General features: G+C 59.5%; 1 protein-coding gene across 2 annotated transcripts in view; it reads right to left on the bottom strand.

Moving 5' to 3' along the window:
• Window positions 1-22,533, bottom strand: part of MOB2 (MOB kinase activator 2) — a 61,574-nt gene that overhangs the window by 30,887 nt on the left and 8,154 nt on the right. Inside the window, exon 1 of one of the 2 annotated variants that reach the window (XM_074336943.2) lies at window positions 189-367. The exons of the other annotated variant lie outside the window; for it this stretch is intronic. Within the exon in view, the coding sequence (XP_074193044.1) occupies window positions 189-352 (164 nt within the window). The 5' untranslated portion in view covers window positions 353-367. Of the gene's footprint in view, window positions 1-188; window positions 368-22,533 lie in introns of those variants that run through there. 2 annotated transcript variants of the gene reach the window in all.

The raw sequence follows: 22,533 nt of genomic DNA, 5'->3' as shown, positions 1-22,533 counted from the left end.
GCGCACACCTCGCACCCCGGCTCCAGCAGGAGCCTCGCAGCAGCCCACGCTCACTGTGCCCGAAACCCCTCCGGGACCCCAGGCGGGCATTGGGTCACGCCGCCGTCCCTGCTCACTCACGTCCACGCTGGGCAGCATCTCGCTGCGTCCTCCCCACTATGAAGCCCGTTGCCAATTCCCTCACTTACTTCTCGAATCCGACCTGGGGGGGCTGGTGTGGTGGGGCCAGACTGAGCTCAGGCAGCTCGCAGCCACTCCCTGCCCCGTCTCTGTCCCCAGGAGACGGGCACACTGAACGCGTTCCGTGGCGCGCAGGCAGGCGGGGCAGCGGGAGCTCAGTGTGCAGCCACATGACCCCAGTCTGCACCCTGGTCACCGGTCACCGAGCTGGCACTGTGTCCTAACTCGCCCCCTTCACAGGGGCCTCAGGAAAGCACACCTGGTCCCTCTGAGCCCCGGAGTTTTCCGTGCGCACTGAGAACACCCGCCCCCACACCCCGAGCTCCTGGGGCTACATCGTCAGGTCGCCCCTTCTGGCTCACCCTGCTCGATGGCCTTCATTTGTCCTTCACAGGCAAGGTCTCAACCGGTCCTGGCCAGGCTGCGACGAAGCCCTGATCCCAAGCTCGCCTTGCGGGAGCCCTGACTCACCGCCGAGGCCCCAGCCCTGGCGTGCAGACCAGTGGGCTCGGTGGGGAAGAGATGAGTGTGACGGCCTGGCCACACCGCAGGCGAGGGCACAGCCGAGGGCCACCGCCCAGGGCCCCTCGGCTCAGCCACCTACACTGTAATGAGCGCCGCCAACATTGTGCCCGGCCCTACTCCGGTGCCAGGCACAGGGCGAGCTCATGCCACGCCAGGCCACACAGCCCGGACACCTGCCTCCAGGACAGCAGCATCTCTGAGGACAGGGACAGAGAACTCAGTACAGTGGTACCTTGGTTTTCGAAAGTAATCCGTTCTGGAAGACCGTTCGAGTTCTGAAATGTTCAAAAACCGAGGCACGGTTTCCCCATAGAAAGTAATGCAAAATGGATTAATCCATTCCAGACCCTTAAAATCAACCCCTAAAACTGCAAATTTAGCATGAATTTTACTATCTAATGATACCATAGATCCGTAAAATTTACAGCGTTTGTAAACCGAAACGTTCGTCAGTGGAGACGTTCGAAAACCGAGGTCCCACTGTATCTCCCTCCAAGTGAGTTCGTGCGATGGAGGAAAGAGCCCTGGAGGAAGGGGCAGCCTGACCAGGCGGGGAGGGAGTTTACTGGAAACGGGAGGTCAGGGATGACCTCTCTGGGGACGGAACATCCATTCTGAGACCTGAGCCATGTGGAGGGACAAGCAAAGATATGGAGGGAATGGCTGTGCAAAGGCCCTGGGGCACAGAGGAGCCTGCCCCGCAGACCAGCAGGTGGCCAGAAGACTGCAGCCGAGCAGGTGGGGGCCACGGGGCAGAAGAGAGGTGGCAAGGGCCTGAGAGTCCGGGCACACAGGCTGGCGTGGGAGTCTGGTGCAGAGAAACGTCCTGGAGCGCTGTGGCCCATCTGCCGCTACAGAAGCCGGCTCTGCTCGGCTGTGGGGCACCAGGCAGGATGCCACAGAGCGGCCGGAAGCAGGTGCCACAGGCTCCCAAAGCTCAGTGCGTGGCCAGAACCCGGCGGACGTGTGGTGCTGACCAGCACTGGGCTTGAAGGAGGTGCGCAGGTGGCCAGGCGAGGGCAGCACTACCAAGGACACCTGCCGGGGCACGTGAGCTGAGGAAGCGAGGGGCTCACTGAAGACCTGCCGCACGGGATGGGGGTGCATGGGGGGACGGGAGAGAGCTCTGGACGCGTGGGCAGCTGTACTCAAGGGAGCAGTTCCGGCTGGGGCACAGGCTCACAGCGGGAAGACACGAACGAGCAAAGGTACTCAGAGCACTCTCTGGGCCCGAAATGACACGTTAGAAATGTCCCCTAGCGATTTGCTCCTGAGTGCCTGGGAGACACGCTGAACAGCTCTGACTCTCTGTCGTCTGACAACCCTGAGAACAGCTGCAAGGTCTTCCTGTAGCTCACTGCTGAGACCTGCCACCCCAAGGGGCACGAGGACCCCATCCTGCTGCTCAGCCGTCCTCCATCGTGTTCCCCCCAAAGCACCCCCAGAGGACAGGCCTCTGCTTCCCAGCCTGACCTGTGTGTCCGCAGTGGGGCCGAGAAAGAGCAGCTGCCGCTGCAGGACAGGTCGTGGCCCTGGCACCGCGGCCCCCCACATTGCAGCTGCTGCGGGGACCGCTCTGACCTGTGGGCTGGACGTCTGGGCACCCAGGCCCTAGGGCCCCAGGGCAGGGAGACTCCGAGCACCAGCCCAAGTCCTCAGCTTCTAGGCAGGTGCCAGAGGCTCCGGGGAAAGGCTGACAGGAGGAGGGATAGGAGACAGGACTTCCCTGTTCTGCAAAGGCCTTTGCTCGCTCATTTAAACTTGATGTTTGTGACAGAGATCACACCTGCACAAGCCATCTGAGGACCTCATTTCCTCAAAGAAAGGAGTCTCAGTTCTGACTCACTGCCACCACCGCAGCCTTCTGGGTCTCCCAGGAGCAGACGAAATGAATGGCAGGAAGCACTGGGCCTGCCGAGCCCAGGGACGAGGCTTTATGATGAGGTCTGCAGAGGGGATGCGAGCTGCAACCAGACCCAGGAGGGGGGCCCAGAGAGCAGCGGGACATGGGGGAACCCCATCCCCAGGAAGGGGCTGACAGAGGAAGCACAGGGACACAGGGGAACCCCATCCCCAGGAAGGGGCAGACAGAGGAAGCAGGGGGACGCGGGGGAACCCCATCCTCAGGAAAGGGCAGAGAGAAAGAACTGGGAACCTGGGGACCCAACACGTGCACTCAAGTCAGGACAAAGGCTGCCCTGGCAGGGTGGAAGCCCCAGTTCTGCCCTCTGCTCTCCAGAAAGCAGAACGAGGGATGAGGTGAAAAGCCTAAGTCTGGGCGCCCTGAGCACCAGGGACCCCAACCCTGGGCTGAGGTTGTGCTGGGTTCACGCCCCTACTGACAGCACCAGCTCAGGACCAGGTGAGGGCCAACCAGCTGCATGGGACAGAAGTGGTGCCCACTCTGCTTGGCAGGTGCATGACCCACACACCACGCACACATATGTGCACACAACATGCACAATCACGTACACACACAGCACACACACACCATGCACACACCATGCATGCGCACAGCACACACCATGAACACGCACAGCACACATACCATGCACATCACAGCACACACACACCATGCACATCACAGCACACACACACCATGCACGCGCACAGCACTCACCATGCACACGCACAGCACACACACCATGCACATCACAGCACAGCACACACCATGCACACGCACAGCACACACAGCATGCACATCACAGCACACACACACCATGCACATCACAGCATGCACACACCATGCACACGCACAGCACACACACCATGCACATCACAGCACACACACACCATACACATGCACAGCACACACCATGCACACACACCATGCATGCGCACAGCACACACCATGCACACGCACAGCACACATACCATGCACATCACAGCACACACACACCATGCACATCACAGCACACACACACCATGCACGCGCACAGCACTCACCATGCACACGCACAGCACACACACCATGCACATCACAGCACAGCACACACCATGCACACGCACAGCACACACAGCATGCACATCACAGCACACACACACCATGCACATCACAGCATGCACACACCATGCACACGCACAGCACACACACCATGCACATCACAGCACACACACACCATACACATGCACAGCACACACCATGCACACGCACAGCACACACACCATGCACATCACAGCACACACACACCATGCACACACACAGCACACACACCATGCACACGCACAGCACACACCATGCATACGCACAGCACACACACCATGCACATCACAGCACACACACACCATGCACATGCACAGCACACACCATGCACACGCACAGCACACACACCATGCACATCACAGCACACACACCATGCACACGTACACACATACACACATGCCTCATACATACACACACATGCACACATACCACACACACAGCACACGTACTGCATGCACACTGCAGGCACATGCACACGTCATGTACACACACAGTGCACACACCAGGCACACGCACACCCCGTGGCACAGCAAGGGCCCTGTGAGGACGCCCCATTCCCAGGGCAGTTCCCACCCTCTGTCTGTCTCCTCCTTTAAAGCACAACTTCCCCGTTTGTTAGGAAACATTTCTAAGTTGGTAAACCTGGATTTGCCACATGTTAAGCAGGTCTCCTTGCACATGATTAATTCAAAATGTAATTTCTAGTATTATTAATAGAACAGTGTTTCCCAACCTGCAAGCTGGGCCCAGTAGTGTGAGTTGTAAAGCTGGCTGAGTGGGTCAGACCAATCTTTTGTTTTTAGATGAACCAGCATGGAACAGAAACGATCAGTGCATAGCATAGGCCCCACACCGGTCAGCCTGTCAGTTACACACACCACACACGTGTGCACGTGCACGCAGGCCCCACAGGCACACACAATGTACACACCACACCACACGTTCACACACACAGTGTAAGATACATTTCTCACAATGGGTCACGATCACAACGTTTTGGAGCTTCTGAGAGACTGTTCTGGAACAAACGCTGTCTCTGCCCCTTCATTTGGGACGGTCTAGGTGGGCACAGGCCCTGGGCAAGCCCGCCCGCTGAGGACTCTGCTGGAGGGTCCTAGCTATGTACCAATGGACAAACATCATGTTCTGGAAACAACTGAAACATTGTCTCTACTAGAGAGAATGTTCCAAGTGGACAAGAGTTGTGAGCACTTGGTTCGGCAACAGTCTGGGAAGATAGACTCGCTGATTCACAGAAACAGAAGCAGAGCCAGCGGCAGTGCTTCCAAAGCACGGCGCGCAAAGGGTGCTGAATGGATGTGTGTTACAAGCTAGCCGTGAGCTTCCAGTGAGGGTCGCCTTGCAATCCCGCTCCGACAGTGAGTTGGTCACAGCTTTGCTGATGAACAGTCCTTCCAAAACACCCCTTACAGAGCTGACACCCCAACACCCCACAGCCCCAGCCTCTCCACAGTCCAGGTGCCCTGGGCCACTTCCTGCTCCCGCTGCAGCCTTCACCGTCCACCATGGCTGCGTTTCCCACTCTGGAAAGCCTGCAGATCCAGGGGGTTTCAGTGGTGACGAGTGAAGACACTGATGGAACGTGTGCAGCTCCAGCACCAGCTCGGGAGCCAGCACCTTCCTCCCACGTCCCAGTTCCCTCTCAACAGCGATTCAGGAAGCATGACCCTGCATTCATTCGGGCGGCCTGGGCTCAGCTTTGGGCCTGGACCCGCCAATCTCTGTGCGGGGCTCCTGGACGCAGCTGCTTCCTGCCTGAGCCTGGTCGCCAGCTCCTGGACCCTCAGACCTGAATCCCTGCCCCAGGGTGATGCTGCAGGACGTCCCCAGCCCATGATCAGAAATCCTGATGCCTCCAACGCAGGGCCCTGCCATCAGGTTAGGGAGCTGTGCCACCAACAGCTGCCCCGAGCCAACAAGGATGAGAAACCAGACCACAGTCTCTGCGGAGAAAGGACGCTGAGAAATGCGACAGCAGGGAGTGAGGGCCACCCAACCCAGCTCGCGGCAATGGCTTCATCAGCCTGTCCTGAGAGCCCCTGTGACACAGCAGAGGGACATCGCGGGGCGGACCTCTGCGTAACTGACGGACAACTGCCCAGGCTGCGGCGGCCAGTGGCTGCCCTGCACAGAGCAGCGCCCCGAGTGGGCACTCGGGGCCCCCCACTTGCAGGTGCACCACAGGCAAGCCGGGCCTGTGCGTGTGAGGAGGCCACGAGCCTCTGGACGTGGCCCACCGCCATGCGCCCCTGTGCAGGCTGGAAGGCAGAGCAGCCCGACTGACGGCGCCGAGGAAGCGGGCTGGGCGCTGCCGGCCTCCCGCCTGCGCGGCCTGGGCTCTCAGAGGCCTGTGAGTGGTGCCTACCGGGCCCAGCACCAGGCCAGCCTCTAGGAGGATCACACGGCGCGGCAGCCACAGACGTCAGATGACGAGGGACGAGGGACGGCAAACGGGCTTTCTGAACAGCAGGGCCCACCTGGGCGGTGAGGCGGCCACCCTAGGAAAGGAGCCCAGACCGGATGGAGCGTGCAGGCCCCAGGCCGACCCTGACATGCTGGGTCTGAGGGTGCGGGGCAGGCTGGCGGCCACTGGCCACCACAGCTCCTGTCCAGGTCGGAGCCTGGACAGCGGCCAAGGGACACGCTCTCAGATGCGTGGACAGGAGAAGGGCTGCTCCAGCCCCATTTCAGTCTCTTCTGAAGACAACAGCAGACGGACCTCTTCTAGAGCGCAGGACTGGAAAAGCTACTTGAGGCCCCTCACCCAAAACAAAAACCCACATGGAAACTCATTTTACTTAAAAAGAGATCAACAGGGGGCCGGCCCCGCTGGAGCTCCGTGCTCCTAACTCTGAAGGCTGCCGGTTCGATTCCCACATGGGCCAGTGGGCTCTCAACCACCAGGCCGCAGGTTCGATTCCTCGAATCCCACAAGGGATGGTGGGGAGCGCCCCCTGCAACTAAGATTGAACACGGCACCTTGAGCTGAGCTGCCGCTGAGCTCCCGGATGGTTCAGATGGTTCAGTTGGTTGGAGCACATCCTCTCAACCACAAGGTTGCCAGTTCAATTCCTCGACTCCCGCAAGGGATGGTGGGCAGCACCCCCTGCAACTAGCAACGGCAACTGGACCTGGAGCTGAGCTGTGCCCTCCACAACTAAGATTGAAAGGACAACAATTTGACTTGGAAAAAAGTCCTGGAAGTGCACACTGTTCCCCCAATAAAGTCCCGTTCCCCTTCCCCAATAAAATCTTAAAAAAAAAAAAAAAAGATCAACAGAAAAGGGTGGTGGGTGAATATGATTCAAAGTTATTAAAAGACTACAGAGAAAGAATGACGAAGTAAGAATTAGAAGCACTCTGTACAATGAAAGCATGCCAGAAAGATCTATTCCTGAAGCTAAAACATAACCCCCAGTTTGCAAACTGTGAGCAGTTAGGAAAAGCAGCCACGGGAGCTGTGTTTGTACCCAGAATTAGAGCCGGCAGCGAGGGACGGCGTCATGCACTCAGTTAGCAGTGGGACCTGCAGGGAGCGCGCTCAGGTGTCTGCAGACACCTCGTGTGACTGAGCGGTTTCGGAGGGCACAGCAAGGGGCACGGGACCCGCCCTGCATCGCACTACAGGCCGTGCTGCGCTGGGTACCTTCTCCGGAGTCCTGCGTGCGGGTATGGGACAAGCCGCGCAGGACATGGTGGTGGTGTGGCTGAGAAGCTCAAGTTCACCTGGTGGGAGACGGCTGTGAGGTGGGCTAGCTGGAGGCCACGCCTGGGCCACACTGCCATGGGGAGGTCAGCGTCTGCGAGTGCCATCTGTCCACTGACAAGCCAGGAAACAATGGCCAACCCAGAGCAATCGGCACCCCGGTACCTGGGACGCGGCCTCTGAAAACCTTTTCCCACGACAGGAAACCAGAGCTCCAGCCTGGACCTCGCTGTCACAGCAGACAGCAGCGACACTGGCTGTCCAAGGTCACTAGGGTCACTGTCACCAGGATGGGAACCAGCCTGAATAAGCTCCCAAGAGACAAAGATGGGACACAGGTGAGCATCGATGAGAATGACAGCTGAAAAGGGCTCTAAGACCAAGACTGTTGATCCAGGGGTACTTATGAAAGACACGGATTTTAAACCGTCTCGGTCACTGCGAGAAGACGCCAGGAGTCAGCTCCTGAGTCCCGAGAGCTGGTCAAAGCGAAAGAGCCAAGCCCTTACCCTGAGCTCCACGACCCTGGGTAACAGAGCTGAGAGGAAGTCTCTCCTAGGAGCCTGTGGCCAGAGCCCTGCCCGCCAGGCGTCCGGACACCGGAAGTGGCCTTCAGTGCATCTGTCTACACGACCGAAAGGTGAGGGCTCACACCCACTCCCTCCCTCCCACCCAATGAGAGCGCAGAGGGGAGATGAAAGTGAAAGCGTGTGCCCAGCTCAGAGGGAGAGGGGAACACAGGAGAGCTGTGGTTCTGAGGCGTTTTCTGGCCAGTCCAGAGACAGACGACGAGCTCCCTTCCTGCCCATGGCACGGCCAGAGCCTGGCATCACCTCGCAGTCGCCTCTTGTGGACAGAGAGCAGGCCGTGTGCAAGGACCCCCGGGGTTACAGCCCACCCGTCAGCACTCCCTGGAGTGCAGCAGGGGGTCAGCTGCCCGTCATCTGTTTTGAGGGGACCGAGGGTCTGTGTCTCTCTCCCGAGCGTCCTGACCCCGGGCAGAACCCTGTCACTGGTGGGTGGGTGAGCTGGAGGTGGCAAGGCCGCCGTGCCCTGAGCTGCTGCCATGCATGGTCCCCCTTACAAAGCAGCCGCTCCAGTGCCCTCCAAGTCCACAGCGGGGTGGGCTCCGTGCCCCCAGAAGGCAGGCTCCTTAGGCCAGCCTCAGGGCTAGGATCCGCTCACACCACCACGCCAGGAGCCCTGTGCTTGGTGCCCAGCTCCTCACCTCACAAGGGGCCTGGCAGACCTGGCCTGCCCGACACTCCAGGCCACAGGCAAGCTGCATGTGTGGGAAGCGCTTTTTGGCCTCTCTGGGTGTCCAGCCAGAGGCTGTGCAAAGGCCACAGAGGGGGCTGCGGTGGCCCGTCCGCCGGGTTATCCGCACCCACTGGGCACACGCCCCTAGGCACCTGTCCCTGGCCAGCCCAAGACCCTGGGACACAGAATGTAAACATAACTGCCCTGCCTCCAAAAGGACGGCCAGCAAGTGGAGCCGACAGGAAGGGACAGCAGGAGCGGGAGAGACGAGAGCAAGAGACCGGGGCGGGAACGTGGCGTTCTGGGCAGCCTGTGGCCACCCCAGTGGAGGGTGGGAAAGCAGACTGACACTGACTGAGACGCTGGCCACAGGACAGAGGGGGACACTACCACTGGGACTGGGGAGAGTTCTAGAAATCTGTGAGGAGACACCCGGGGCTTAGCGTGGGCCATGACGACAGAGCAGGTCTGTACACGAAGGTGCCCGCGAAGCAGGTGTTCTCACCAGGTCGAGGTGGAAAGGGAAGCCCCCAGGGGCAGAGACAGTGTCCAGAAACCGCCAACCAACTGGGTCCAGCCTGCGCACTGCACAGGTGTCAGCATTTGCAACCTCACTATGGCGTGAACGGGCGTTTAACGCAACCAGGCAGATGGGGCAGAGACTGGATGTCCTTTTAGACAATTTGAAGCGAAGTCCTGCTGAATCAGCAGAGATGAAAAGCAAGGGTCTTACTGCCTTCCTTCCGTTAACAGGCTGCTTTCCCGATCTCTCAGGAGACGTCTCGCCTGGGACGCTCACTCAATGGGTGGATTTATTATAGATGACCTGCTGTCCGTGCATCTTACTCTGCCTCTGACCCCAGAGCCAGCGCCAAACTTCTCCAATAAATTAATCAATCCCGCCTGCGCAATGCGGCCCTGTAGAGCCCGGAAGGACGCAGTTCCGAGGGCTTCTGGTGGGCAGAACAGGAGGTGTGGGGAGGGCAGCGCCTGGAGAGGGCAGGAAAGCTCCAGGCCCCTCCGCACACCTGGCCCCTCCGCACACCTGGCCCCAGGCATCTCGGCATCTCGGCCGACGGTCGTCCTGTTACAGCCTCTTCCCATAAACCAGCGACCCAGTGAGGTTCCTGAGTTCTGGGAGCCACTCCAGCAAATGAATCGAACCCACGGAGGGTCCTGGAACCTCCGATCTACAGCAGTCGGTCTGAAGCCCAGGCGATGACATGGACTTGGGGTGGGTGGGGGGCTTGTGGGACTGAGCCCTTCCCCTGCGGGATCTGACGCGGTCACGGGTGGACCGTGTCAGCACTGAGTTACGGGGCAGGATGACCCAGCTGGAGTCCGGAGAATTGCTTGATGGCGTGAGGGATGCCCTGACACACACACACACCCAGGTCGCAACGGGGGCCAGAACCCAGATAAATCTGTCAAGAACGAGGCAGACTGGAGGCTTCCCGACCGTCACGGCACAGGCTGCCCAGCAGCGGACCTCCGTGGGAGAAAACGACAAGGACGTCCTTCGGGTAAAGTGGTCAGAGGGAGGACACGGCTCCTGGAGGACCACAGAGCCAAGACAGCGCTAAATCCACAGAAACTTTATGTACAGAAAATGTGCGGATTGAAGTAAATACCCATGAATAAAACAATGACACTGGGGGTTCAAACGGAACTAGAAAGCACCTCCCAACTCCACAGCACAGCACTAAGGGGGCGGCGAGAGCCGTAGTGGCCTTCAGACCCCAAGAGGGAAGGCTCGGGTGCAGGCTTATGGTGACCTCCAAAAGCGCGTGCAGCTTCCAGGGCGGTGGGGGTACGAAGGACTGAAAGCAGCAACAATACATTCCAATGGGGGGGCAGCACTGGGGGGTCCAGGCAGCACGAGCAGGAGAGAAGGACAGAGCCTCAAGTCAGCCGCCACAGGACACACGGACCGTACCAGGCCTACGAGGGCACACTGTTTCTGTGGGTTACGTGACAGCAGACACGAGGGACCTGTGGGGTGTGGACCTCGACCTGCGGTGGCCGCTGGCCCCTCGAGCGGCCACATGGTGGGGCGCTTCTTCCTCTGGCGGGGTGCATCTGCGAGTCTGCCCGATTCCTAGGGGATGGGCTACCAGTGTCTGTCACCTGCCAAAACCTGCCGAGGTCTGGCTGTGCGCCTTCTGTCAGCACACATGCGTACATCCCCGAGTGGCTGTCCTCTTCTTTCTCCAAGGGTCGCTTCTGATGAACAGAGATGCTTAATTTTCATGTCACCAAACTGTCTATCTTTTCCTTTACGATTAGGTTTCCCGGTCTAAGAAAACGTTCTCCATCCAACAGTCAGCAGCGGCACGTTCCATGTATTCCTACAACCGTGCTGGCCAAGGGAAAGGTAGGCGAGTGTAAACGCGAGCCACGGATGTCACATCAGGTTTTAATAACATATTCTGTTCAACCCAAAATGCCATGCCAACATGGAATCACCATGAAAACATTAGTAACATTTGACGTTACTTCCTTCAAAATCCAGCGTATTTTACGCATCAGCTCACCTCCAGCACTCAGCGGCCACGCGGACGGCATGACCGGGGCCAGCACCTCGGGTCTACAGTCTCCCTGCGCCGCTATGCTTTGCGTGGTGGGCGGTATGGGCCAAGGTTTTCAAAAAACGCATGGAGACCTGCTGAGCCAGCACGACTGTCCCCAAGACTGGCCAGCCGCGCCTTCTCTTTTTCCTTTCCCTCTCCTCCTCCTCTCGCAGAATCCAACTCACCGCAGCCCCGGTGACTCTGGAAGCCTGACGGGCCCCATCCATCCGCTCGGCTCCCGTCTTCATCTCCCCGTGCCTCTGGGGCTGGGGCCCTGGGAGGCACTCACACTCTCTGCTCCGACCCCAGCACCGGGGCTCTGACTCACTCTCGGGTCTGTCTGCACTCCACAATGCCGGTGCTTGGTACCTTTCGGCCGAAATCTTCTGATTTCCTTTAGGAACCTTCTTTGTCTCACTGGTTACTCAGGAGTGTCTCCTAATTTCTAAACAGAGGGAGTTGTTTCGCCAAGAACACACTCGGGAAGGGTTCAGTTTGCTGCAATCTGCTGAGGTTCAGGTCGCTTCCTGTAACCGTCCCACGCGTGCTGAGACGCTCTGCAGCCGCCGTACCTTAGGCCAATGTGTGAATTATGGTCTTCCGCTCTCTCTGCTGGCTGCCGTGTGCGCAGGGTGCAGCTGAGCTGAGCTGCTGTGACAAGGAACCCCTCCCCCTGCGTGAGGGCAGGGCAGATGGCTGGGCTCAGCCTCCCCACACCTTCCTGGGCCCCAGGCCAGCTCCACAGCCTCCTAAGGGTGGTCCAGGGACCCCAACAGGAGGGGCAGAGCCAGGATGAGCATTTTTCTTTTTTTTCCCCTGAAAGTCTATACCCTTTTACCAACCTTTCCCTATTTCCCCACCTCCCGACCCTGCCAACCACTTCTCTACTCTGCTACTACGCATGTGACTTTCTTTTTGTTTTAAGAGTCCACAGGTAAATGAGACCAGGAGGTATTTGTCTTTCTCTGTCAGATTTAGTTCATTAGCATAATGCCCTCCAGGTCCATCCATGTTGTCCCAAGTGACAGAATTTCTTTCTTTTAGGGCTGACAAATCTTCCATCGCGTGTACATACATTTTCTTTGTCATCTGTCAACAAACATTTAGACTGTTACCAGGCCTTGGCTGCCGGGCATAAGCTGCAGAGCACGGGGTGCAGGCGTCTCCTCAGCGATTTCCTGTGGATACAGACCCCGTGGTGGGACTGCTGGGTCGTCTGGTGGCTCTGGTTTTGGTTTCTTGAGGCAGCTCCACACTGTTCCCCAAGGCGGCTCCCGCCGACACTGCACGTGGTCCCCTTTCCTCCATGGCCTCCCCACTCTTGTTATCTCGTCGTTTTGATGACAGCCGTCCTGACAGGTGTGGGGTGGGGTCTCACTTGTGGTTTGGGCCGGTTTCCCTGACGAACAGTGATGAGGAGCACCTTTCACGCACCTGTAGGCACTTTGTCTCCTTCGTCTAGTCCAGTCCTCCGCCCACTTCAGGTCCTTTTTATTTTAGATATTAGCCCCTTATCAGACGTGTGGTTTGCAAAGACTTTCTCCCATTCCGCGGGCTGCCTTTCAAGTAGGTGATGGTCTCCTTCGCTGTGAAGGAGCCGTGAGTCTGAGGGAGCCCCACTTGTTTGTTTTTGCTCTTGTTGCCTGTGCTTCTCGTGTCACGTCCCCCAAAACTGCCAAGACCCCTGTCCAGGAGCTGCCCGCCTCTGTTTTCTTCTAGGAGTTTTGGGGTTTCAGGTTGTATGTTCAAGTCTGCATCCATTTCAAGTTCATTTCCGTGGTGTCAGACAGTGGTCCAGTATTTCCAACACCATTTATTGAAGAGAAGGTCCTTTCCCCGTTATACATTCTTGGCTCTGTCGTAAATGAATTGACCACTTACGCCTGGGTTTACTTCTGGGCTCTCGATTCTGATCCATGACCTGCGTGTGATTTCCTGCCAGTATCAAGCTGTTCTGATGACTACGGCCTCGTAGCAGTTTGTGTCAGGAAGTGTGAGGCCCCCAGCTCCGTTCTTCTGTCTCGGGAGAGCTTTGGGGGTCTCTTGTGGGTCCCTACAAGTTTGAGGAATGTTTGTTCTAGTTCTGTGAAAAGTGCAATTTTGATAGGATTGCACCGAACCTGCAGGTTTCCTGGGGCGGCACGGACCTGACATTAACTCTTCTGATCCATGAGCACAGAACCTCTTTCCACTCATCTCTGTCTTCGACGTCTTTCATCAGTACCTTCTACATTTCAGTGAAGAGATCTTTCCTGGCTCAATTTATTCCGAAGTATTCTGTTCTTGTTGATGCTCTTATAAATGGGTTATTTTCTGCATTTCTCCTCCTGACAGACAGAACGAGTACCTGTAAGACGCCTGGGAAGCTGCGCCCTCACGCTGTCTGTGTCTGGGTCCTGAGTCTGGAGCCCAAACGCTCTCGAGTTCACGATCAGCAAAGCCACACAGGCATTAGCTGGGCGGACGGGAGGCAGCGTGACAGCACAGGTCAGGTGTCCTGGCCAAAAGGGCACATGGAGGGCTGACCAGGCTGCAGTGCAACAGGTGACCACGGGTGGGCGTGGGAGGGAGAGGGAGGACTTGGGGTTCATCCCACAGGCACGGGGTCTGAAGGGTCTTTTCTGCAGGACTAGGACACAGTCAGCTCTCTGGTTTCCTGTGGAAGATCTGAGGCAATGAGAAGGACAAATGCCCCCGCCCCAGCCCTAGCCCCGGGTGCCCGCGTCTGGAGAGCTTGGGGACCCAGGAGCCCCGCAAAGCAGGGGCCCTGATGTGCTCATGCCGCCTGTGATGAGCTTCTGAACCAGGTCCTGCAGCCGGACCCATGGGGTGTGCGAGCAGCCAGGACACGGCCTCCCGCATGTGCTGCAGGCCCGGCCACACAAGCCAAAGAGCGGAGTCTTCACCCCAGACCCTGACAAATGTCATTTCAGGGGATGGTTTGTTATTTTCATTAAAAATCAGACTTCTAGGAGAGAAATGACAGAGGAAACTGCAGAGCTGCCTGTGAACAGCTCCCAGCAGGAACACCGTGTTCTCCAGGTCTCAGAGAGCAGGAGTGGCCCCAACTCTCTCCCTTCCACTGTGTTACCAGGAAAAAAGCTGCAGAAAGCACCAACAGGATGGGTGGGGCCACCTGCTGGAGCCACGTCCCGATCCTACATCTGAGCCATCAAGCTGAAAACAAGCCACCAGAGCCGCCTCAAAGCCCGTAGGCCATGCCGGGTGCTGGCCCAACCCCGGCCCTAGTCTGACTGTCCACCTGGCCTCGCTCCCCAGGGGCAGCCGATGGGTGCAGGTGCCAGTTCCCAGAGGCCAACGAATGACAAAGCACAGCCGTGCGCTGCACCCCCCCACCCGGTCAGCCCAGGGCCGGGACCCTTGGAGGCATCAGTGACCAAGCCCTTCACCACACTGCCTGCACCTGTGATGTGGCCACTAAGAGGCTGACACCAGGGTATGGCTGCCTGCAGGAGGGCCCACATCCCCACACAGGTGGAGACTGAGGCTTGGAGCCTGTGGTCACACAGCTGCTGCCGACGGCCCTGTGGCCTCTGACCCACACATGTACTCCCACCAATGCCAGCTCCTAGCCAGCCCGTCCCTCGGTCCTTGCTGCGCTGACCAGAGCAAAGAACGCTGCTCACAAAAGGCGGCGACGCGAGTGGGTGGACGTGGACAGCAGACCCCCAGCCCGCAGGTCGCCCCAACACCACCCTCAGGGCTCAGCCAGCCCATCTGCTTGGAACAGGACGGTGAGCACACCCAGCTGCTCCTCCCAGAGAAAGCCCGGCACGGTGTCCCCATGGAGCAGGACACCGAGGTCTCCGCCTGGGAGGCCAACGCCACTGCCAACGGCCCTGAGCAGGGAGCGCATAGGGAGGGGCCTGCTGGGCGGGGGCGGCCGGGCCCCAGTGCCCGCGAGGCAGCCTCCTGAGTCCACACTGTGCAGTCCCCCCCCACCGTGGACGTCCACTGTGGGGCCCCGCAGGTCCCAGTCCTCCCACCCGGCCCCACGGCGCAGGGTGGGAATCCAGTGTGTGTGACGGATGTGAGCTCCACAAGGGTCCCGCCGTCAGGGCGGCAGGGCTGTGCCCTCACACAGCCACCTCAGGAGACATCCTGACAACGATTCAGACCTCAGGGGCCAGAAACCACAACTGCTCCTCTACACCACGGCCGGTGAGAAGGAGGCGTCTTGTGAGAAGAAACGGCACACCGCACAGGGCACCCGACAGGAAGTACAGCTGCCCCCACGCCCGCCTTGCTCTGCAGGACCCCTCCCCCCGGGGGGGGGGGGTCACAGTGAAACATGAGGTGGGACTCACCCACCCGTTGGCCTTGGAGGAAGTACACTGAAGCCAGCAAGGTCACAACAAGATGACACATTTATTTTTACTCAAATTACAAATGCCAGGAACTCACGGCAGAAGTCAGCTGAGCCCAGCATTTCTTCAGCCAAACAGGTAGGAGGCCTTCACTGCAGGAACCACAGAATGTGCTTAAAAACAAGGGTTTTCATCACAGTGCTTTCCTAAGCCCCTGCCCACAGTGGCCACGTCCAGAGAACGGCCTGGGCCTCCCCTCTACCAGCGTAGGAGCGTCAGGCTACATAGAGCATGGCAAACAGCACGCCAAGACCCAAAGCCCCAGGCGGACACCAGTGCCCTCTGGTCACGGCAGCGGGTGCCCTGCTCCCCAGGGGGTGGCGCAGGCCAGGCCGGGCAGGCAGGCAGCAGGGGCGGCCTGCGTGCTCACAGCCATGACCCACAAGACACACTCCCGCATTCCCGGGGGCTTACACACAGCAGTGTCCCTGGCACTGGTAAACCCGACTGCGGTGATGGCACAGCTGCCACACACCAGGTACCTTCCAGAAACCACATCCCAGCCAAAACCACTCTGCAGTGCAGGGGCTGTGAGCCCCCTCCCCAGATCTGGGTGCCGAGCCTCGGAGAGCAGTCACGACCCCGAGACTGCCTGACTTGCAGATGGCACGCCCCGCGGGCACCCAGGCCTCCTTGCCAGTGCCCCTCCGGGGACCAGTGCCTACAGGGCAGATGCCCCACAGCCAGCACTCACCGTGGCCGGCGACCACAGGCAGGCTCGGGTGCCCTAGGCCTGCCTTCTCCTGCCCTGGCCACACCAGGTACGCAGCGGCTACCAGTGGGTCTGGGGAGAGGAGACGAAGCCAGCCCGAAAAGAACGCACTGGTGACCATTTGGGCACAGAGAGCAGGGCGCAGGAAGGCAGCCGGCAGAAAACGCCCTCTTGTGCAAGGAGCGCCATCCCAGGAAACAGTGTTGCCTGCTCTCCTCTCCCGCTGAGGCAGCGGCCCCTGGCTACACCCCACGTCGGTGACTCAGGAAAAGCACGGTGGCCTCAGGCCCTGTGCACCCGAGGTCCCCCGACCCCTGGCCATGTTGTTCGTCCAGGACAAGGGAGCAATGTCACTGAGGGTGCAGATGCCACCATTGGGGGCAAGAAGTAAACGCACTTCTGGAAGGAGGATCCAGGCCCTCGGGGGACGGTTCCTCACTGTACCCCACCAGCAATGAGGGGAAGGGGGGTGACCAGATGGACGCACAGCCTGTGGGTGACCCTCGACCTTTCATTTCTTTTCTGTTCATTCATTGCCTCCAACAGCTAAGAGAACAAAGGCACTGAGAGTGGCAAGAGGGCGGGTAAGGTGAGTGTCCCGTGAGCACAACAGGTGGCAGAGGCCAGGGTGTGTGAGCCGCTGCTCAGATAGTTACCAGCGTCAGTTTACTCAGATTGCTCAGAGCCCTAAGCTACTGCCGTCCACTCGGCCTCCAGGAGGACCAGACTTCATCCATGGCTGCCCCACCTCACTCGGGCATCAGAGGACCCGTGGTCCTTGAGAGGCACTTTGGGAAACACTGCTCTGGGCTCTCCATTCGCCCGCAACAGGGGTTCCTGAGCAGGTCCCGGTGTCAGCGCGAACGGAATTTCTTCCCGACCAAAAGGACTAAATGGTCACACAGCTCTGATTGGTGTGGGGGGTGGGGGCGGTGCTGATGGTGGGAAAGGATGTAAGAGAAAATACAGATGACGAAACGGTCACTCCTCACCCACCAGGAAGGACAAGGGCAGGCACAGAGCCACCAAACTGAGGTCGTGGGGCTCTATGGGCCCAGAAACCCCCCAACCCCCCTCTGCGGTCACTGTCCCATGGCTCCCTCGGTGTCCTGGCGCACACCTGGCCCCTGACCCTTCTGGGTTCCCTGGGCCGGTCCCCGGCACGAGCACACACGGCTTTCTGCCGGGCAGCAGCGTGAATGCAAATGCCCGCGGGAAACAGCCAGGCAGGGGCCACAGAGACAGCCTCCCCTCAGCCGGGTTCTGCCGCCCGTGTCTGTCTCTTTAAGAAAAAGCTCTAAAATCTCCCCCCTCAGGGCCAATACCCTTACAATAGACAGAGCCCAGGCACATGACTGCAGAGGAGGCCTGGGCCCTGCACACTGGCAGCCGCCCTGCCTGGCCTGTGCACATGGCAGATTCGTCCATAAAGGCCCAACAGGCAGCTGGCAACGAGGTGTGACGTGAGCTGTGCCAGCCGTCGGCATGTGAGTGGCAGAACCTCTCAGGAGGCGCTCTGGCCGCAGGAAGGACCCGGCAGGCCCCCTACGGAGCCCCAGGCCCCTTGTGGCAGCCTCGCTGAGGAAACGCCCTCCCCCCCCAGGAGACAGCCTCAGGACCAATGACAGGGAAGTCCCTGGGGTGGTTGACCCCGGCGCCCGCCTGCCCCAGGCAGCTCACTGCAGGTGCAGAGTGACGGTGCCGCTGGGCCTCCTCTGCTTGTCCGCCTCCTACCAGGGACAGGTGAGACCGGGTCCCCCGGGAGCAGGGGCTCTGTGGGCTCCCTAACGGCACGCCAGCTGCTGACACAAACGACACGCAGTGGGCGAGCGAATGAATGTCACTGCTGCTACACCGGGGAAACCCTTCAGCGTTTCACCCGGTATTTCGGAGTCCTTCCGAGTAGGCTCTGGGCATCCAGTCTGCCTCGACCTCCCCACGCCTACCCCGCACGCTGGCCCGGCACCAACTGTGCTCCTGCCCCTCCCGGGCCTCAGAGATGACACCGCACTGGCTCCAAAGGACTCAGTCATTAGGAACAAACACATGCGCATCTGCTCTGGTGGCTGTGGGTCCGGCCCCCAGGTGGCCCCCGAAACACACGGCTCCCCAGTGTACCCCAGCCCAGAACACAAGGGCTAACGCTGCATGCCAGCAGCACTCTAAGGGCAGGAAACAGGTGACAGTGACAATGTGAAGTGACATGCAGACGACAGCCCGACAGTGAGCGCTCAGTGAGGACAGAGAGGGAAGGCGGCTGGGGGCGGGGAGAGGAGGAGCACAGAGCACCTGACCCACAGCCGGCCTCACCACTGCCACCGGCCCCTCCTGCCACTGCCACGCTGGCAACCTGGCAAACACTGCGTGTGGGGGGAGGGGAGGAGGAGAGGGACAACTGCCCCTGGCTGTTTCCCAGAGGGAATTACAAACGGAAATGAGCTCCCCCCACCCCCCCACACCCGGGCTGGTGCCAAGCCCCATCTCGCCAGGGGACAAGGGCCCCCTCCACAACTGCCCAGTGCTCAGGCTGCCCACGGAACCCACAGTCACCTGCGGGGAAGGTTACTACTCAGCTCACTCAGCAGAGGAGGAAACCGAGGCCGGGGCGGTGGACAGGCTGCGTGCGAGGCTGCGGAGTCGGTCTTCGAACCCTAAGCCGTGCAGCGCCTTCTGTGCACAAAGGGCAGTGCATCTGGGCTACCTCACCTGCCACCTGCTGAAAGGCTGCGTTAACATGGACACAGGCTCACGGTCACAGCAGACCCGGCGTCCCCACCCGTGTCCATGTCCGCCAGTGGAACTGCCAGCAATCCTCCCCTCCCACCAGGTGAGACCCCTCCATGGAGAGGCAGACGGTCCACCGCCAGCACCCCCGACCCCCCAGTCAGCGCAACTATGAGACTTGTCTGATACTGGGCAGTGGCAGAAGGAACGCCCAGCGTCCGGCAGCTTCCTCTGTGGCTCTCCTGCTGGAGCGAGGCCACGTCGGGAGCCTAGAGCCACGTGTCCCAAGTGTGGTCCAGGGGCGCCAGGGCTCCCCAAGAACCTTTTGGGGGCCTCAAAGTAAAGACCCCCCTCATAATAACATGCAGACGTCACTGGTCTTTCCCGCCCATGTGCTCCCCAGTGTACACAGGGCTTTCCAGGAGTTACGTGACCCCCCAAATCACAGCAGGAGGAGCATGAGCAGACGTCAGGGTCCAGCTCATGAGAGCTGCAAAACACAATGACGTTCTTCTCCCTTGTTTTCACTCTGCAAAATACAATTTTTAATTTTAAAATACTATGTCAACATATGCTGGCTTTATTATCCTTTTTAAGTGAATTAAAGAATTTTTATAATTTCTAAAATGGTAAATACCGATAGTCACAACCCATACAAACCATGTAGTTTTTCAGAAGGTAACGGGGTTCTGAGGCCAACAAGCTGACGACCCTGCTCTGGACTGGTGTGAGCCCACGCAGAGAGAGGCTGCGTGGGGGAACTGAGGCTCCAATTCGGCCATGAGAGGCCATGGTCCTCGTCTGGAGCCTGTAAGTTCTGGGGTTGATTTTGCAGCAAAAGACACGTCCCCAAGCCCCCACCGGGCAAATTGCAAAGCAGGGGCGGTGAGGCACAAGTATGAGGCTCAGTGGGGCCCAGCCCGCGAGCCGCCAGGGACAATGTGGGCCCCACACCTGCACCCCGGCCACGCGCCCACGCCGATGCCCACGCTGCTGCCCGCTGGCCACTCGGTGAGGCTGGGCGAGCTGCGCTAACAGGCAGGTGTATCACACACTGCGGGGCTGACAGGGCCACTCCAGCACGGCTCTGCACACAGGGTCCAACACAGAGCTAGGAAAAGGCTATGAGCGCAGTAACACTTCCAACCTAACATTCCAGAGGCTTCTTAACTTTATACTGTGTGTCTTTTTAACATCAAACCCTGTTACTCAGGACACGGCTGTATTATCTGTTTGTTTGAACACACGATACTCCACGAGGCAATGCTACTCGGAACGCAGCCCTGCCTGGCCACGTGTCCTCTGTCCTCAGAATCTATCCCAACATTTGCACACGCGTGTGCGCTCCCACACGGACGGCGTTGTAGCGGAGCCCAGGTGCTTGTACTAACAGTTCTTTTCCTTAGTGGCCGTCAACACAGTGTTTTTGAGGTTCGTCTGCTCCTGCTGCCTTCTAGGGTCTGCTCCCCACCTTACCCAGTGACCAGGAGACAATTTAAATGAGCTCCCACTGGTTAAATTTGGGACAATCCAGTCACTGAAAGTAGGAAAGACTATAATCGATGGTAAAATACCGGATGAATAAAAATTCACGAGTCCTTGGTGATATGGGGGGACAGTCTTCTTTCTAAAATGCAACGAGTCACCCCCACCCCCACCCCCCCAACAAGTTCCATCACCTTTCCAGGTCTGAGCTCAAATGCCATTTCAAAGAGCCTTCTAGAACCCCGAAATAAAAAATGGCCGTCCCTCTCCTGGCTGGCATCCCGCCCACTGCCGTACGCCCACCCGTACTCCTTGCCCGCCTTCAGCAGACGGCAGCGGCTCGCTGAGAGCTCAGAACGGTGCCCGGGCAAGTGGGCACCCGCACGTCAGACGTCAGCGTCTCGGCTCACACTCTACCCCGCAGCACGTCCACGACAAGCTGCCTCAGCGCACGTGCCCCAGAACCCACCGCGGCTGGCCCTCGGGGCGTGCTGGAGGCCCCGGTGCAGCTCCCCGCCAGCAGCGCCCCGAGCCCAGGGCTGCACATAATTAGACCTGACACAGAGCAGCCGCACCCGAGCTCATCTCACACCCCTGAGCTCACTGCCAGGCCTGCCCAGGGGTTCAGACATCTGGCTCCCTTGGAGCCGCCTGGCACGGGCATCCTTCCCACAGTCGGGCAGAGTGGGGGCTGGGCACTCAGTGGGTGCAATGCAGGCCAAATGGGGGGGGGGGCTGCAGGGGGCACCAGACCCTGGGGGCGCACAGTCTGCTGGCCTGGGGCCAGTGCAGTGCGAAGGCTGGAGGGGAGGCGTCTGTCCACCGCAGGGGAAAGACGGCGGGACCGCCTGCTCTCCAGCTCGCTCTCCAACCGGGAAGCCGTGTGCCTCTGTGGGAGAGGTCTGCCTTCACGCACACTAAACACTGACCCAAAATCGCCACTCCCCTGTGACCCAATACAGCGGCAACTTTCCCAACAAGCAAAAAGGTGAGAGTGGTACCTACACCTCACCTCACGTAATGCCTGGGATGTATGTGCAAACACTGCAGGTCGGGAGGGCCTGGATACGCCACCCCCGCAGCTGTGCACCTCAGCTGCACAGGCACGAGGACGAGAAAGCAGAAGGTGACAACGCGAGTGCAGCACAGCCAAAAGCCACGCGGCTCCACTCAAAACAGTACCCAGCTCACACATGGCCGTGACGCCCGCTAGCCGCCGCCCCCTCTTCTCTTTAAGCGTCACACTTTATCCTGAGGTTTCACGCCCTCCTACGTCCATGTGCCAGGCCCCGTCCTGCAGAGGCCGGGGCCCCAGCGGTGTGCCCCCGCCAGGAGAAGTCCTGTGGGAAGGACACACGGACCCCATGAGGACGGAGGCCAAGGGAGCCCTGACAGGCAGACAGGAGCAGCTCGCACCACCTCCTCTTCCCGGCTGGGCCCACACAGCAGGCAGAACAGGACCCAGAAGTCACCGTCAGGGACCACGACCACCTCCCTGAGTCACAGGCCCGACTCCAACACAGACAGCACCTCGCCAAGGCCACCACACCTGGACTCAGCGCCCGCATGTGCCCTGCGAGAGTGAGCACGACACCGAGGGTGTGGGGTGTGGGCGAGTCTAAGTTTCCAGGGGCGCTGCCCGGATGACAGGAAATGCTGGGACAATGGGAACACCGCCACTGGGGTCCCCACCGAGGTGGCCTCCAGTACCCACGTTCCCAAACCAGGCGAGCACAGCAGAGACCATGGCTCCCTCCCCAAGAGTGCTGTAGAGCTGACAGCAGCCTCATGCACCAAGGGCACCCCTCCCAAGCCACTACTAGCTCTTGACAACAAGGTCGGGGGCCAGACCCCAATGTGGTGGGGCTTTTCCAGGATCCTGGAGAAGAGGCCTGGGAAGCAAGCACCAGGCAGTCACACTTGGTGGCGAGAATGCCAGGACAGAGGCCAGAAGCGGGAGGAGGCTGACGAGGGCCAAC

The sequence above is a fragment of the Rhinolophus sinicus genome, chromosome 14 (genome assembly GCF_057876585.1).
Source record: "Rhinolophus sinicus isolate RSI-liver-muscle chromosome 14, RSI-T2T, whole genome shotgun sequence".
NCBI lineage: Eukaryota > Metazoa > Chordata > Mammalia > Chiroptera > Rhinolophidae > Rhinolophus > Rhinolophus sinicus.
The sequence above is the reverse complement of the archived record's forward strand: the minus strand, read 5'-3'. Positions and strand labels throughout refer to the sequence as shown.